The 15,664-nt window shown below is 33.5% G+C and overlaps 1 protein-coding gene across 2 annotated transcripts; it reads right to left on the minus strand.

The window, feature by feature from the left end:
* Nucleotides 1-1,249: 1,249 nt before the first annotated feature.
* On the minus strand, nt 1,250-14,174 carry rnf168 (ring finger protein 168). 2 transcript variants are annotated; one of them, XM_056474450.1, is made up of 7 exons: nt 14,077-14,174; nt 10,591-10,996; nt 8,255-8,325; nt 5,427-5,597; nt 5,147-5,238; nt 4,967-5,042; nt 1,250-2,250 (listed from the first exon to the last, which is right to left on the minus strand). In XM_056474450.1, the coding sequence occupies exons 2-7, from the start codon at nt 10,922-10,924 to the stop codon at nt 1,567-1,569; spliced, it is 1,428 nt and encodes a 475-aa protein (XP_056330425.1). In that variant the 5' UTR covers nt 10,925-10,996; nt 14,077-14,174; the 3' UTR covers nt 1,250-1,566. The 2 variants fall into 2 exon arrangements, with proteins under 2 accessions (XP_056330425.1, XP_056330426.1); XM_056474451.1 differs by having other exon boundaries at nt 10,591-10,993; nt 14,077-14,162.
* Between the last annotated feature and the right edge of the window lie 1,490 nt (nt 14,175-15,664).

A 15,664-nucleotide genomic window follows, 5' to 3' on the forward strand; every position in this document is an offset into this window, starting at 1 on the left:
CTACTGTGTATATTTGAATTTCATATAAACCCAGTCATTTGAGTAACTCGTAACAAGACTATTTTACACGCGTACAGTTTACATTCAAACGGGCTTGTTCCACATCTATACTTTATACTGCATTACTATTGCTTGTGGTTGATTGCTGATGCTGTTTCTAAAGCATTTTAATAAATCATTTTCCCAATTTGCATGCATTCCTTAACTCTTTCCAAGTTTCTGATGATTTTCACCTAAATTTCATAGCCCTCAGAATATTTTCTGCTATTAATATAGGAGCATATTATGTATCAAAACAATGAACCAAGCCATTTTATTACACCTTCATGTTTTATCCCCACTTTAATCCAAGTTTCGACATTAAAAAAAAAAAAAAACGAGAAAAAAAATCTTATTTTTTTAATGAATTATACGTTATGTAGTATATAATACACACACAAACACAGTGATGACAGAACCTGCTTGAGGAACTGCTTAGTTTACATATCATGTCTTGCTTTGGTACTTGTGCTCCCATGTCATGCTAAGCTATGCATTTTCCAAGAAACCACAACTACCACTGACAAACCCTTGCTGTAGCTCTGATACATGGAAATTGAAGACGAACTTTGCCTTTCAGCCTGACAACAACCCAAAACCCACACCCAAATCAACAAAAAAATTATTTCACCCGAAGAAGATTCAAGTTTTAGGATGGCCTAGCCGGAGTCCAGATCCGAATCCAATTGAAAAAATGTGAGGTAATATGAAAACTAGTCAATGGTGGGGAAGCATTTTCTCTTAACTGACGAGTTATCTCGGCCAAATTGTAAGTTATTATGGAGGGAATTTGGCCAGGACACCAGGGTTACACACCTACTCTTTACGGGAAGTGCCATGGGATGTTTAATGACCACAGAGAGTCAGGACCTCGGTTTAATGTCTCATCCAAAAGACGGCGCTCACTGAAAGTATAATGTCTCCTTCATTTTACTGGGGCATTAGAACTCACACAGACCACAGGTTGAGCGCTCCACTGCTGGCCTCACTAACAACACTTTCAGCAGCCCACGTGGGAGTTTTCCCACGTGGTCTCCCATCCAGGTACTGACCAGGCTCAGCCCTGCCTAGCTTCAGTGAGTAACCGGTCTTGGTCTGCAGGTTGATATATTATGGATGTGATGTGGTTTGGAGCAAACTGGATAAGAGCGTGATCGTGCAACCAATGTACTTTGTCGTTCGGATTTGTCCAATAACCACACAACTCGAATTTTCTGAAAACCACTCATTCCTTTTATTCAAACAGATCGAACAGGCAAATGCTCACAGAATGATTTTAGTCTGCAGCATTCACACCATTTCCAACTCTAACCAAGTCATGACTACACGAATGCTGCAAGAAACTAAACTATTTAATCGTGACTTTACAGCATGGGAAAGGCACTGAAAGAGTATTAGCAAAAACATGAGTAGAAACTGAAACAGTTAACAGAACGTGGATACACAGCGTCCTTTAATAGCAGCGCAGCACCTAACGTTTGCTTCAAGTTTGTAGAGTTTTATTCTAAAACCAATTTAAAGCAGCATTCAGCTGCCCATGTTGGGGAACATCTCAGTAAGGGTGGTCTGTTTAGTCCCCTTCTTCACTGTCGATGGGACTGTTGTTGTTGAAGACACAGGAGACTTCCCCCCTGGCCTTTTTCCAGGGGTTGTTCCGGAGAGTCTCTTTTCAGTTTTCTCTTCGTCCCTGCGTGATGCGCAATTCTTTGCGGTTGTTGTGTTATTGCCCTGTTTTGTACTTTCTACATCTGGGCTTGTACTGGTGGAAACCGAAGGGTTCTTTTGTCGGAGCTGATAGCTGTCGGCTGAGCCCTTTCTGCGGTCAACAGAGTTTTCACGGTCCAGCTCCTTCTGGATTCGCATGGCCAACCTTCGGTCCTCCTCTTCTTGCTGCCAGCGGCTCCGTAAGGCCTCCTCGTGCACAGCCACATCAGACAGAAAAGCACTGTCTTCTGAAGACGAGTCAAACCTCAGAGGAGCACAAGGCCTCTTAGCATGTAGATCCACCTCACTCTGAAGCTCTATCTCCGAACTCTTCCTCTTCACTGAGCTGCTTTTGGGAGTGTTAAAAAGAAAAGTGTGTTCTGAGGTGCTCGGATTGAAGCTGGAGGTGGAGGGTTTGCCATTGCATTCCAACATGTTAAGCGTTAGTTTAACACTGTCCTCTGCAGAGAGTGCTGATCGGGGTTTTGGAGGGCTCAGAATGTTTTCCTAAAAAAAGTATTATTTAAAAACATTTAATGAACAGTTTGTTTTCACACATATATTAACCCTCGTGTTTAGTTCAAATGGACCACCCTTTTGTTATGTTGCGGGCTCTTTTTGCCCCATTGACTTCCATTATAACCACATTTTTGAACGCAAAGCCTTAACACCAAATAATCACGCATTCTTGATTGTTGGTGGTTTTCTCTGTTGGGAAGAGGTACAATTTGTCATTTTTACTGTTGATCATCAGTTGCCACTATTAACCCTTTTAGATAGGCCCGTGCAAAAAAGTTTCTGGCTTTTATATGAAGTATAAAAACAAAATTATAGTGTGTGTGCATACATATACTTACTATGTTTACTTTGTTTTTAACGCTTATTTTGATTTTCCCAGACATATCAAGGTGAGTGCGCAATGGTCTCTCTCACACACACACTATACTCAATACAACTCCATATATAAACTCCATATTAGTTCCTGGCTTAGTTTAGCCAGGAACTAAGCTTTTTTGCACTGCAACTGATGATCAGCAGCAAAATGACAAATTTGACCTCTTCCCAACAGGGAAAACCCCCAACAATCAAGAATACATAATAATATGATGTCATGGTTTTGCAATGAAAATATGTCATTACAAAGGAAGTCAATGGGGCAAAAAAACAACATAATGAAAGGGTAGTAAATTTGAGCAGAGTATTATTAAGATTAAGCATTTTCCCAATATATGTGTCAAAATTAGATTTTTTTGCCAAAAATCTTTCCATTTGTTGAAACAGAGAAAGTTGTGGCCAAATTAAGACTCAAATTCACCCCAGAGTGGATGAAAACATCCCCAACAGCACACAAGGGATAAGTTCAAATTAGGGACATCTCGAGCTGATTCAAATTTAACAGCAATAATTTCAGCTACTTTTTTTCAACACATTAATAAATTTTCCACCAAAAAAGCAGCGTGGCCCATGAGAATTAGGTGAAGGGTGCCGTTCACATGCACATTTGGGCAAATGTGTTTTCCAATGTTAGATTTTTTTTAATGTATCACTCAAAAACATGTTTACTCTCAGGGTTCCCACGCTTTCATGAACAGCAGATTCGAGTACTTTTTAAAGCTCAATTAATTTTAAATCAAGCACCTTTGTAATTCCTACCCCAGCATATGTAGCGCCATGAAAGTCCATGCTGTACTTCGCATTTCATTTATAATTAATGTTTACATAAAAAATTTCAGAGTAATTTTAAAAAATTGACCTTTTTAAGTTATGATCAAAGAACTTTAATACAATTTGTAATACTGGAGATATTCAAATGCGGTTTCTGAAATAATAAAACGTGCATTATGTGTTAGTGTTATTGTACCAGAAATTTAAGTTTAAGATTTATAATTTAAGAATGTCTGTTTTTTTCATTCTGTTTTTGACAATTGAGTACAATTGTTGAAATAAAACCATAAACAAATTTAATTTAAGCACTTTCAAGGACCTGTGTTTGTTTTTAAGTACTTTTCAGGGCTTGGAATCCATATGACTGAAATTCAGGTATTTTTAAGTACTTTCAAGTAGTGTAGGAACCCTGTACTCTATTATTATCTAATAAAATAATATTGGTGAGCACAAGACCAGCCTTTTAAAGACCATATAAAAAGCTTAACTAGACTAAAGAAATTACTAATTTTACTCTACACTCAGACTGCAAAAAGTGAGTCTTCATCATTATTTTTACTCCTGTTTTCTAGTGTGTACTGTATGTCCAAACTCTAAAATCAAGATCCAAGAAAAAATTACATATGTACTCTTATTTTCAGACACACTGATCTAAATTCTGCAAATTTAAGCATCAACTCACTTTATTTTGTTCATTTTCTCTGAAAATATTACTTAAATTCTTCATACTAAGATATTTTTACAGCATCTAATCATATGATGTCATGAAATAGAGGCTTTATGGATTAAATTTTTTGCAAGGGTGAATTTAGACTGCAAAAGAAAGATTCATTTAAATATTAAAACCATAAACAAATTTAATTTAAGCACTTTCAAGGACCTGTGTTTGTTTTTAAGTACTTTTCAGTACTTCCAAGGCTTTTCAGGGAATCCATATGACTGAAATTCAGGTATTTTTAAGTACTTTCAAGTAGCGTAGGAACCCTGTACTCTATTTTTATCTAATAAAATAATGTTGGTGAGCACAAGACCAGCCTTTTAAAGACCATATAAAAAGCTTAACTAGAATAAAGAAATTATTAATTTTACTCTACGCTCAGACTACAAAAAGTGAGTCTTCATCATTATTTTTACTTTTGTTTTCCAGTGTGTGCTCTATGTCCAAACTCTAAAATCAAGATGCAAGCAAAAATGACATATGTACTCTTGTTTTCAGACACACTGATCTAAATTCTGCAAATTTAAGCATCAACTCACTTTGTTTTGATCATTTTCTCTGAAAATATGACTTAAATTCTTCATACTAAGATATTTTTACAGCATCTAATGATATGATGTCATGAAATAGAGGCTTTATGGCTTAGATTTTTAGGAAGGGTGAATATAGACAGCAAAAGAAAGATTCATTTAAATATTTTTTATAACTTCCCAAGTATGTATTTTAGATTTCTAAAATGAAATGATGCTATTCAAATCTCATCAGTTTGCTTTATATAATATCTAAGAAGAATTTCCGTTAATTACATTAGTAATAATTTCATTTTCATGCATAATTCACCTTATTAGCCATCAGGGAGGAGTCTGGGCTGCTGTCAGAACTGCTTGGTTGTTTATGAGGCACTGGACGCAAAAACCTGGCACATAAGATAAAGCAGTGCTTTTAATAACAACTCTTTCGACACATTTAACAACAACCAGGATGACACTGATGTACTTGCGCTCGACAGCAGCTACTCACTTCTCAATATCCCCCACATTTGGTTTCCTCTTAGCTGGCGTGGCTTCGGCAGGTTTGATGTTGCATGTTGATTCAGAGGCTGGTCCTGAATTCTGAAACATGAAACTGATATTTAATAAGCTCCAAATGCAAACCGTTTTGATGAGGCTCACAGAGCACATGAACTAAACCATGCAGTATAAAATGAACATTTATTAATGTCTGTTTGTCAGATTTTTTTTTACATGTTGGAGCAGAGAGGAGTGTGTCAATGAATGTGGCTCAGCTCCTGTAATCTCACCAGTTCTAGGCTGAGCAGTCTGGCCAGTTTCTCATCATTCTCCAGCTGCTGCTCTTCTCGGCGTCTCCTCTCCTCCTCCAAGCGCTCCTCTTCCTCCGCCAGGAGCCGCTGGATGTACTCCTCGCTGGCTCTCCTTTCAGCCTCCTCGAGGGCTCGCTTCTCCTCCACCAGCTGTGAAAAGAACAGGAAATCAGGTGATTAGATGAATTCTGACTTCATGTGCACTAGTGTACAACACATTGCATTGCGCATTAAAGGAAAAAATCTGAAGGGGTCATATTATAAATATATGTGTACTGTTTGGTGTGCCTTCAGGAACAGGGTTGGGAAACACTGCTTTGAAACATGTTTTACCATTTGATAAGCAAGTCTGCTAGGGCAAAATTACGATGGAACATTTTTCATGCATATTTTGACAATTTTATTGAAACATTTAAGTTAAGATTTGGAATTTACCTATATAAAATCATCTTTTTTTTTGTTTTTTAAGTAATTTGATGTGGACACCAAAATGAGACGTCTATTCACAGACAAGTTTGTGTCCACTATGCACATTGAGCAGGACTGGTCACAAAAACAAAACTATTGTGTTATTGGAAGAACAACAAAACAACCCATTTACACAAAGAACTGCACTCTGTTATGGTCATTCACGGAGGCACCGCATCATTTCACTAATCCAACATGCTTTTAAAGGGACAGTTCACCCAATAATGAAAATTCATTCGTTTATTCACCCTCTACTTTCCAAGCTGTCTTTCTTCTGTTGAACACAAAAGAAGATATTTTGAGGAATGCTGAAAACTGGTAGCCACTGACATCAGTAGTATGTTGTCCAACTATAGTGATGTCAGTGATGTTTTCCAAAAAAATTCAAAAGATCTTTATGTGTTAAACAGGAAATGAAACTCAAAGGTTTGGAACAGCTTGAGAATGAGTTTGTTAGTTTGTGAGTTAGTCTTTATTAACTTTGTGCCACATAAGCAACTTATTATTTCCCTATTTTATTTCATGGCAAGATAAATATAAATAAGAACATATTACATAATAATAACAACTTCATAAAATCAATAAGTAACAATAAAAAAAATATCATAAAACTTTTGGGGTCAGTATGATTTTTAAATGTTTTAAAACATGCTTATCCTGCTCACCAAGGCTGCATTTATTTAATCTAAAATACAGTACAAATTGTAAATGTACATGTTGCAATGTTATTGCACTATAAAATACTGTTCAAATAATAGTTTATAAGTTTATAATTTAATTTAATATTTTATTCTTTAAAATTATTGATTTTAAAGATGAATTCTCAGAAATTTCATTTCTCCAGGCTTCAGTCAGTAATATTAGTTATAATTATTGTCAATATTATTATTAGTAGTAGTAGTATTATTATGGTAATAATATTAAAAACAATAATGACTGGAGTGATAATTTCATTTGAAACTACATACAATAAGAAAGCAGTTATTTCAATTTTAATAAATATTTAACAATTGTTTTCCATTTAATTAATTCCACCTTCATAAACAGAATATATTTTTTTAATTGTAGTGAAATCTGTGTTTTTCAAACAAACAAAAACAGCAGAACTCAGTGATTCATTTTCTTATATTTTTAGCCTGACATGTTTACTGCCCTAATTTTTTTTAAATGTTTTTTAAAATATATTGTGTTCAAAGAGGAAAAAAGTTTTAGTTTTTTACCCAGACATTTAATATATATATATATATATATATATATATATATATATATATATATATATATATATATATATATATATATATATATATATATATACATATATATATAAATAATCACAATACTGTGAAACCATGATATGTTTATTCAAGGTTAACTGTCGGAATCATATACCGGCCCATGCCTAGTCCTGCTGCTTTCAAAATCTCAAGGTGTTTTTCAAAAATGTCTTTTAGCAACCAACAGCAGTTGCCACTTTCGCTATAACTATTCTTTGAACAGATTACTAACTGGCCTATGGATGCAATCATATGTTCATTATCACACTTTTAATTTTTCACCTTTTTCTTACAATTACTTTATTTTAGGGGATTTCACCTTTATTTTATAGGACAATGGTGATGAGACAGGAATACATGGGGAGCAGAGAGAGGGGGGAAGGATCGGCAAAGGACCTCGAGCCGGGAATCGAACTCAGGTCGCCGTTTACCACTAGGCTATTGGCGTCGACCAGTTATTTTTCTTAATGGTTTAATTGTCATTTTTTACAATAGCATTGATTTAATAGGAGATTAACTCCCCATTCATGTGTAGTTAACTGTGATCTGAGAGATCATAGTTTTAGATACATGGTAATAATTATTTTTTAATGCTGTTTGTTTTGTTTATTAAGAATAAAATGGTAAATAAAGTGGATGCATACAGCTATATTTAGCTTGTTTTGACACAATATTTAAAAATTGTGGAGAAAGAATTAATTTTTGGTGTGGTCATGTGAAATAAAAACGAATTGCAATGCAATACTATGAAAGCACAACCCATTTGCTCATGCTAATTGAGCAAGGTCATACACAACACACAAAAAATTTAATAAATGAGGAGGTATACAAGTTATTTATCCGTCATTATATTATAATAAATAACTTATTATCAATAACATGGTGTGTGTGAGACTTTAACTGGGTGTACAATTCAAAATATATAAACAAAGGAACATAAAAACTGCATAACAACAGTAGAGAGCACAATCCATAAAGTTAGTAATAATCCTATCATTCTTCTATGATTATTGAATACGTTCATTCAATTCATCTCTTTTAAAAAAACTGCTATGACTCTCTCACCTTGCTGATCTGATCCTCATATTCTTTCCTCAGCTCTCCGGGCTGACACACTCGAGGTTTTGGAATCATCACTGAGAGAAACAAAATGAGAAAAAATATTATAGAGAAATTTGTGTGTTTTAAAACTAATGAAGATAGCAGAAGTCAATAATTAATTTTAATTCTTGAGCCTGACATGTTTACTGATGCAAAATGTTGAAGGTTTCTTAAAATAAAATATACTGTTCTCAATGGGAAAACAAGTTGTTTTTTGAACCCAGACATTTAAAAAGAACATACTGTATGTCAGAGCAGTAATCACGATACTGTGATACCATGATATTTTAATCTAAGGTTATCATACCGCCCTGGATCTGCATCATAAACACAACCAATAGTGATGATTTAGTGTACAACCAGCAAACCAACCTTTTTTCCATTTGGAAAATTACAGTTATTAATATAATATCATTCTTATATAATATCAATTATAAAATAGCCCACATAATCTACGAATCAAACAAATCCAAAGGTTTTCTTGATTTTTGCATAATGCATAACTCTGCACGAAACTGAGGTTTAAATTTTACAGCTTATAAAACATGAACGTAAATTAATGCAATATTATACTTAACAAAACTGTTTACAAAAAGTCAACATATGCACGCGTTGCCACTCAAGACATAATCGCTTAAATAATGGCTATTAAAAATGTAAAAAGGTTTTGTGATACAGCAATAATTAAATGCATATTTTTCATGAACCGATCGATTTGAGGCTTGATTATTTCATTTGATGGAAAAATAAACAAACATAATTGGAAAAAACAGTCGGTTCTTGAAAAGGATCAGTCGGTGTTTTCGTTTTGCAATCTACAGGGTTTCTGCAGGTTTCACAGAGTTAAATTTAAGACCTTTTTAAGACCATTATGACTGAAATTTTACACTCATAAAGTGCTAAAGCCTAAGGAATTTTTTAAATGGCCCAGATGGAAAAGATTTCTTGCCCTATCAAAAAATGTTTTATTATAATTTAATACATTTAATAATACAATAATACATGAATATTTTTAAAAAATACACAAAAAATTCAATAAATGAGGAGGTATACAAGTTATTTATACGTCATTATATTATAATAAATAACTTATTATCAATAACATGGTGTGTGTGAGACTTTAACTGGGTGTACAATTCAAAGTATATAAACAAAGGAACATAAAAACTGCATAACAACAGTAGAGAGCAGAATTCATAAGGTCGATTTGAGGCCTGATTATTTAATTTGATAGATTGCCCTATCAAAAAATGTTTTATTATAATTTAATACATTTAATAATACAATAATACATGAATATTTAAAAAAATATATATATTTTAGATTCAAAACATGTTAAATATTGTGTAAAAACAAGCAAGCTCTACTTGTATCCGTACACTTTTTTCCAACATAAACTCTCTTTCAAATAAAAAATTGAACAAATGTTTTAAGCGTTTTACAAACTATAATAAACTAAATCTACATGGAGAACTTTTAAAGACATTTTATTTTAAGGAAAATAATTAAACCATTATGATAAATAGAGTTAAAAATGACCTTTGTACATAAATAAGTTTAAAGTTTTATTGAGATACACAGTTGGTGATTGTATGGGTTTTGGCCAGATTGGGTAGCAATTTATGAACAAAAGGAAATTAAGACCCGATTAAAAAAGATTTAAGAGCTACAACACAATAATTCAGTAAATTTAAAACTTTTTAAGGCCTAAAATTTGGATTTTGAGATTTAAGACCCTGCAGAAACTCTAAATCTAGGCTAAATTTGTCATTTAAGTGAAACATCTCTAAGGCTGGCCCATTATTTTATTCAGTTTATTTAGTTTATTCATTATGTCTGTGCTGTTGGAAACACTGCAGGTGCGTGAAGATGCTCTGTTGTTAAGATGTTCTGGTGTTAAGATGTTCCCATGTTAAAATAAATCTACTGTAAGATGCAATATTTAATGTGTCAGACACAAAAGACACGTCAAGTTTTAATTCTTTTAATTAAATAATAATTTAATATTAATCTGACCAGCGGAGGTTGTAGGTGGGCAAAACTAACCGAAATGAGCATCACTATTTTGATTCCAAGGCCTAATTATTAAATTATTAATAAAATGACTATAGTTAAATGAAATAATCTTAAGAATAAAATATGCGTTCTTTGGAAGAGTGTACTAGCGTTGTGATGCTATTACAGTGTCATTCTGGCATTAAATGGTCCAAAATGACAAAAATATAGTTGATCTCAATATATTTTGGTGCAATATATCATACAAAAAAAGATATCGTGACAGGCCTCTGTAGACCACATACCAGCTTCCTCATCGTCATCGATTCCCTGCACCCTCCGCTCGCACTGAGAGGGAAAGGCGTCCTGAATGCGTCTCCACAGCTCCATGTTGACCAAGGTCTTGTTCCGGCTGTTGAGTCTTGCCCAAGTGGACACGCGTTTCCGGCAAAGCGGACAGCACATGTTGGATTTGTCCACTGTTTCCAGAAAGCAGGGTTTGCAGAACGTGTGCATGCAGGGCAAAGTCACCGGCTCCAGGAATATTTCCAGACATACAGGACAGACACAGTCTGAACGCTTAAGACCGCCAGAGCTTTCTTCAACCGGACCCCTGTCCACCTCAGACACAGGCGGCATCCTGCTGCCCGCCACTGTACGTCAGTCAACGATGATCCTCAGTCAGGGTCAAACGCAGCATAAAACGGTCTGCTGGAAGACAAAAAATATCAAATACAGGGCTTACAAAATTTCGAAAATCCCTGATAGCCTTTCGGGCAGGCACTCTTCAGTTTTGGTAGCCCAGAATACCTTCAAGTGATCCGAATAGAAAAGAAATTATTTACTGAACAAAAGGAAATACATAAATTTTACTAAATAAAAATTAGAATGACATTCGTTTTAGGCTACATACCAATTTTTGAATATAACTATATTTAATTAAATTATTTTATTTATTTATACATTTAAAAAATGTTTATTCTCCCTGAAAAAGAAAAATAACGTGAGGCCTAACTTTATTGTTTTATTTTGTTATCAACTTAGCACCAGTTTTATGACAACACCACTTAGAGCAACAGCAAATTTAAAAGCATACTGATAGCAGTTCCTTGATAAAATTAAACCTACATACAACATAATAGCCCAATTTGTGAGAGAATGCAGAAGTATTAAAATAGGCTGCATTTATCCTCCCATTAACATAGCCTAATAGGCAGGGTGGATTAATTTTTGGTAGCTCGACTGGAAAACATAATAGCCTCAGGACATTGGGCAAGCCCTAAAATATTATAAGGATGAGCTTAATAAACTCTATATTTAGAAATAATTACAATCATTCACAGACAGGTTTCACATGGGGAAAAATATATGTTATTTGGGCCAAAAATGAGTTTAATATAGGATTAAATTTAGTTTGTTTTGTGTTTCACACTACAGATCTGATTTGTTTTTTTGTGGTGCGATATATAGCACCAACATTTATGTGATAAACGATATTATTGGGATTTTAAGACCATTTTGACACTATAATAAAGTGCAAGTACATACTATAATGCAAGTACAACTCTTTAATTATAGTAATTTAACAATTTAGTAATTAAACATTGGAATCAGAATGTGAAAATGTGTATTTTAAACAAATAAATAATAATTAATGTTAACAAAAAAAGTGAAAGGTAAAAAGTACTAGAAAAAAAAGTAACATCTATTTACAGTGATCAGGCACCAATGAACGTATATAAAAAGTAATTTATAGTAAATACTATAGTATTTTGTAACCATACTGACACCTCCAATAGAGATGTTGCGCAATCAGCTAAAATGTTGCTAGAATTGGCTTTTATGTAGGGGCGATATATATATCGCATCAAAAAAATTATTGACAATTGATGTCCATGTGTTGTGTGACAAGTCGAAATATTGTTTATTGTGACAGGACTAAACTAGTTTGCATAATTAAATTTTATCAGCAATTAAAAATATATATTATTATTTAATTTATGGTCATACTAAAATAAGCAGATAATAAATCATTTTCTTGGGCTGGGCAATTCGAAAAGTAATCGAAATCGACATTCAGAACCTACAACCGATCAAGTTTTTCCAGACCAATTACTTTCCCTACCACGTGTGGAGTCATGTGACCCTGCAAGGCTGATTTATACTTCTGTGTCGAACGCACAGGTGTGGTCCGAGCTCGCATACCCGCGCTCCACTCAAAAAATTGTACGTTTGCACTACATTGATGATAATTGGAAGCTGCACCAGAGATGCCTTGCGACGGCTTATTTTCCTTTACAATAAAGGGATTATTTACATTAAAATATTTTTACAGAATATTCAAGAAATGCACTGTTTAAAGTATTTTTACAGGATATGCAAGTTATTTTATTTAGTAGAGATACGGCTTACTTTCTGCTTTTAATTTGTAAAACACTGAAAATTATTCTTTTTCCAAAGGTGCAAGTTATTTTATTTTAAGCAATGTGTGTTTTAACTTCGTCTGTTTAACGGTAATATTCGATAAACAATCATGGACAGTAGATGTGCGTGTGCGTTTCCTTCAATTATTTTACAATCAAGTAATGCATCCTTCATTCAAAAATCTCTCACTTCTAATTTGTGAGCATATTTACTGTGCAAAACTTGTCAGTGAAATATGAGGGCAAAATATAAATAAACAAAATAATCGTTCATTAATCGTAGTCAAGTTCATATGTTCAATTAATCGAGATTTTGATTTTAGGTCAGCCCTATAATTTTCTGAGGTAATTAAATTTTAAAATCTATATATCGATATATTGTGCAGCCCTACTTCAGATTGTGACTCATTTAATTAATTCTTTGATTAATAATTATGGACCAAGCGTGTTTAACAGTTGTGTACAACACACACTAAAATGCCATTCAGTATGACAATTAAAATAATATATAAATTTTAAAAAAATCCAAAATACTACACTGAATTAGATTTCACATCACCAGGCTCAACCTATTAGTCTGTCATTTTTATTGTATTCAAATCTGAGTTTTTTCTCTGTATTTTTACCATTACAGGTCAGAAGTTTAACATTTTTACATAAACATTACTCAGATTTTTTCCATACAAATCTTGCATTTTTATTCTCATTAAAGTTATTTGAAACAATTCAGTTGATACTTTGCCAGCATTTAATATGCTTTTGTATATATAATCTTCAAATAGAATTTGACACCACCAAGGGGGAGTCTTATGTTTGACCCACTTATTTCATGGGATAAATAGAGATTGAAAACTGTAATGAATCTAATGTATACTCATACATATGACTGTTATTCAATAGAAAACTACTGTAAACCTAATTATCAAACAGTATGATGGTTGTTTAGTTATGAACTAGTTAACTAGACAGTAAACTAGTTAAACTAGCCATTATTTATTTACAAACAACACATTTCATCTTAATGACATAATTAATATAACGTTACGTCAAATCTGAGGTGATTTTGATGTTTACATTGACTAGTTGACAGTTCTCAGACATGATTAATTTCACTAAAAGACGTGCATTTGATATATTAATCACTTATATTATCAGTTTACATCTTAAGTTTATTTTTTTCCAAGTTAAAACGCAAATTCTAATCTGACGGCTAGCAAATTAGCAACTTTCTAGCAGTGACCAAACTGCTGTTTCTGCAGAGATGATGATGAGGCTAAACTGAAGCATAGCTTTTATTATTACTGTACGTCGTTTAATGAATAGTTTTGTAATGTGATCAATCAGAAATATTACATCTCACACACTTACGCGCTTTCTTGCTCACAAGGCCACAAAATCCCGGGAATATTTTGCGCCTTACTGCCCGCGCGTGTGAAGCAATGGGCGGCTACGACAAGACAGAGTTTCAAAATAAAAGTACTTCTGTTTTATTTGGGTTAGCTCGGTCTATTCAGGTAGAAGAACATATAATACATGGTTAAATAATAATAATAAACCTTCGCTCCTTATTTGGTATTAGCTTCATGAAGCATCACCTGAAAGATTACAAACGTTTACATATATTAAAAGTTTCAGTAGTATCAACAATACTTTAAAACTTTAAAACAGCATGAAACGCAGACAGAATAAATGAGCTGATAAAATTTTTTGATTGTAATTATTATATTATTATTAGTAGTATTTTATTAGTTTTTTTAACATTATTTAAAACACTAATCTTATTTTTCTTTAATAATTAGGCTACATTTCCCTTCTAAAAAAAAAAACAGTTTTACAAAACAGCTTGTTTATTTGGTTTTAGGGGGGTTATAGCCATCGCCGGCCTGGTTTTAGCCATTTCCAGCCTGGATTGAGCTTGCTTAAGCTGGACATAGCTGGTTTTGGCTGGTCTTCCAGCCTGACCAATGAAGACCAGACCCTGTAAACCCCTGTAAAACCAGGCTGGTCGAATTTGAGGTAATATTGGTTTTAGATTCGCACATTCTCCTTTTCAGAAAAGTATTCTTTGGAGATTCTAAATAGAAAACTATATTAGCAGCCAAAGACAATCAAAGTAGGCCTACAACATTGTTCACAGTCAATTAAATAGTGCTAATGTTGTTTTGAAGTCGTACAGTACTTGCATGCCATTTCTGACCGAATATTAAAAGTACCATGGTAAACGATATAAGGATCATGTCACCAGGAGTGGATTTAACCAATAAGCGAGGTAAGCGATCGCTTAGGGCCCCAGGAAGTCTAGGGGCCCACAATAAATACCTTGAAGTTTCTATAAATTTTATATAACGTTATTTTCTATCATATTTTGAAGGGATGTCCCGATCAGGTTTTTTGCCCTTGAGTCTGTCATTTGATTTTGAGTAAGCTATCTACGCATACCCAAACCCGATCCGTTAACACATGATAAATAGAAAAAGAATAAAGAAGTGAAGAAACATCGAGGATGTTCCTTATTTTTTATTTAATTCACCTTATTTTAACATTCAACAACTCTGTTAACAAACAGAGCACTTCTGTAAGGTAGCTTGAACAATCAAGTAATAATTAACATCAATTCTTCACTTTTGGACTTTAGTGCAACAGTAAATATTAAAAAAATCTAATATAAAAACAAACTCCTCAACTTAAAATACCCGGCAGGCAATCCCAAGTTTACATATCTCACAGTTTGCTATGGCAATGTTGTCGTCATCAACTTTAAAATACCTCCAGACCCCAGACATACTCGCGCTTTCCAATTCAAGCTACTTCCGTGTTCTACTTTGCCAGCATTTAACTAATAGCGTCTCTGGAACAAAGATATATATATATATATATATATATATATATATATATATATATATATATATATATATATATATATATATATATATATATACAGTATATATATATTCGA

The sequence above is a fragment of the Danio aesculapii genome, chromosome 15, assembly GCF_903798145.1.
Source record: "Danio aesculapii chromosome 15, fDanAes4.1, whole genome shotgun sequence".
In the NCBI taxonomy this organism is placed as follows: Eukaryota; Metazoa; Chordata; class Actinopteri; order Cypriniformes; family Danionidae; genus Danio; species Danio aesculapii.

Bases quoted from the DNA above. Each gene is read 5' to 3' on its own strand.
- rnf168 (XM_056474450.1), bottom strand. From the start codon at position 10,924: ATGCCGCCTGTGTCTGAGGTGGACAGGGGTCCGGTTGAAGAAAGCTCT. The intron at 5,239-5,426 runs GTGAGATTACAG...TTCATGTTTCAG, and splicing joins GACTGCTCAGCCTAGAACTG to AATTCAGGACCAGCCTCTGA. The intron at 2,251-4,966 runs GTGAATTATGCA...TACTTTTTTTAG, and splicing joins CCTCCCTGATGGCTAATAAG to GAAAACATTCTGAGCCCTCC.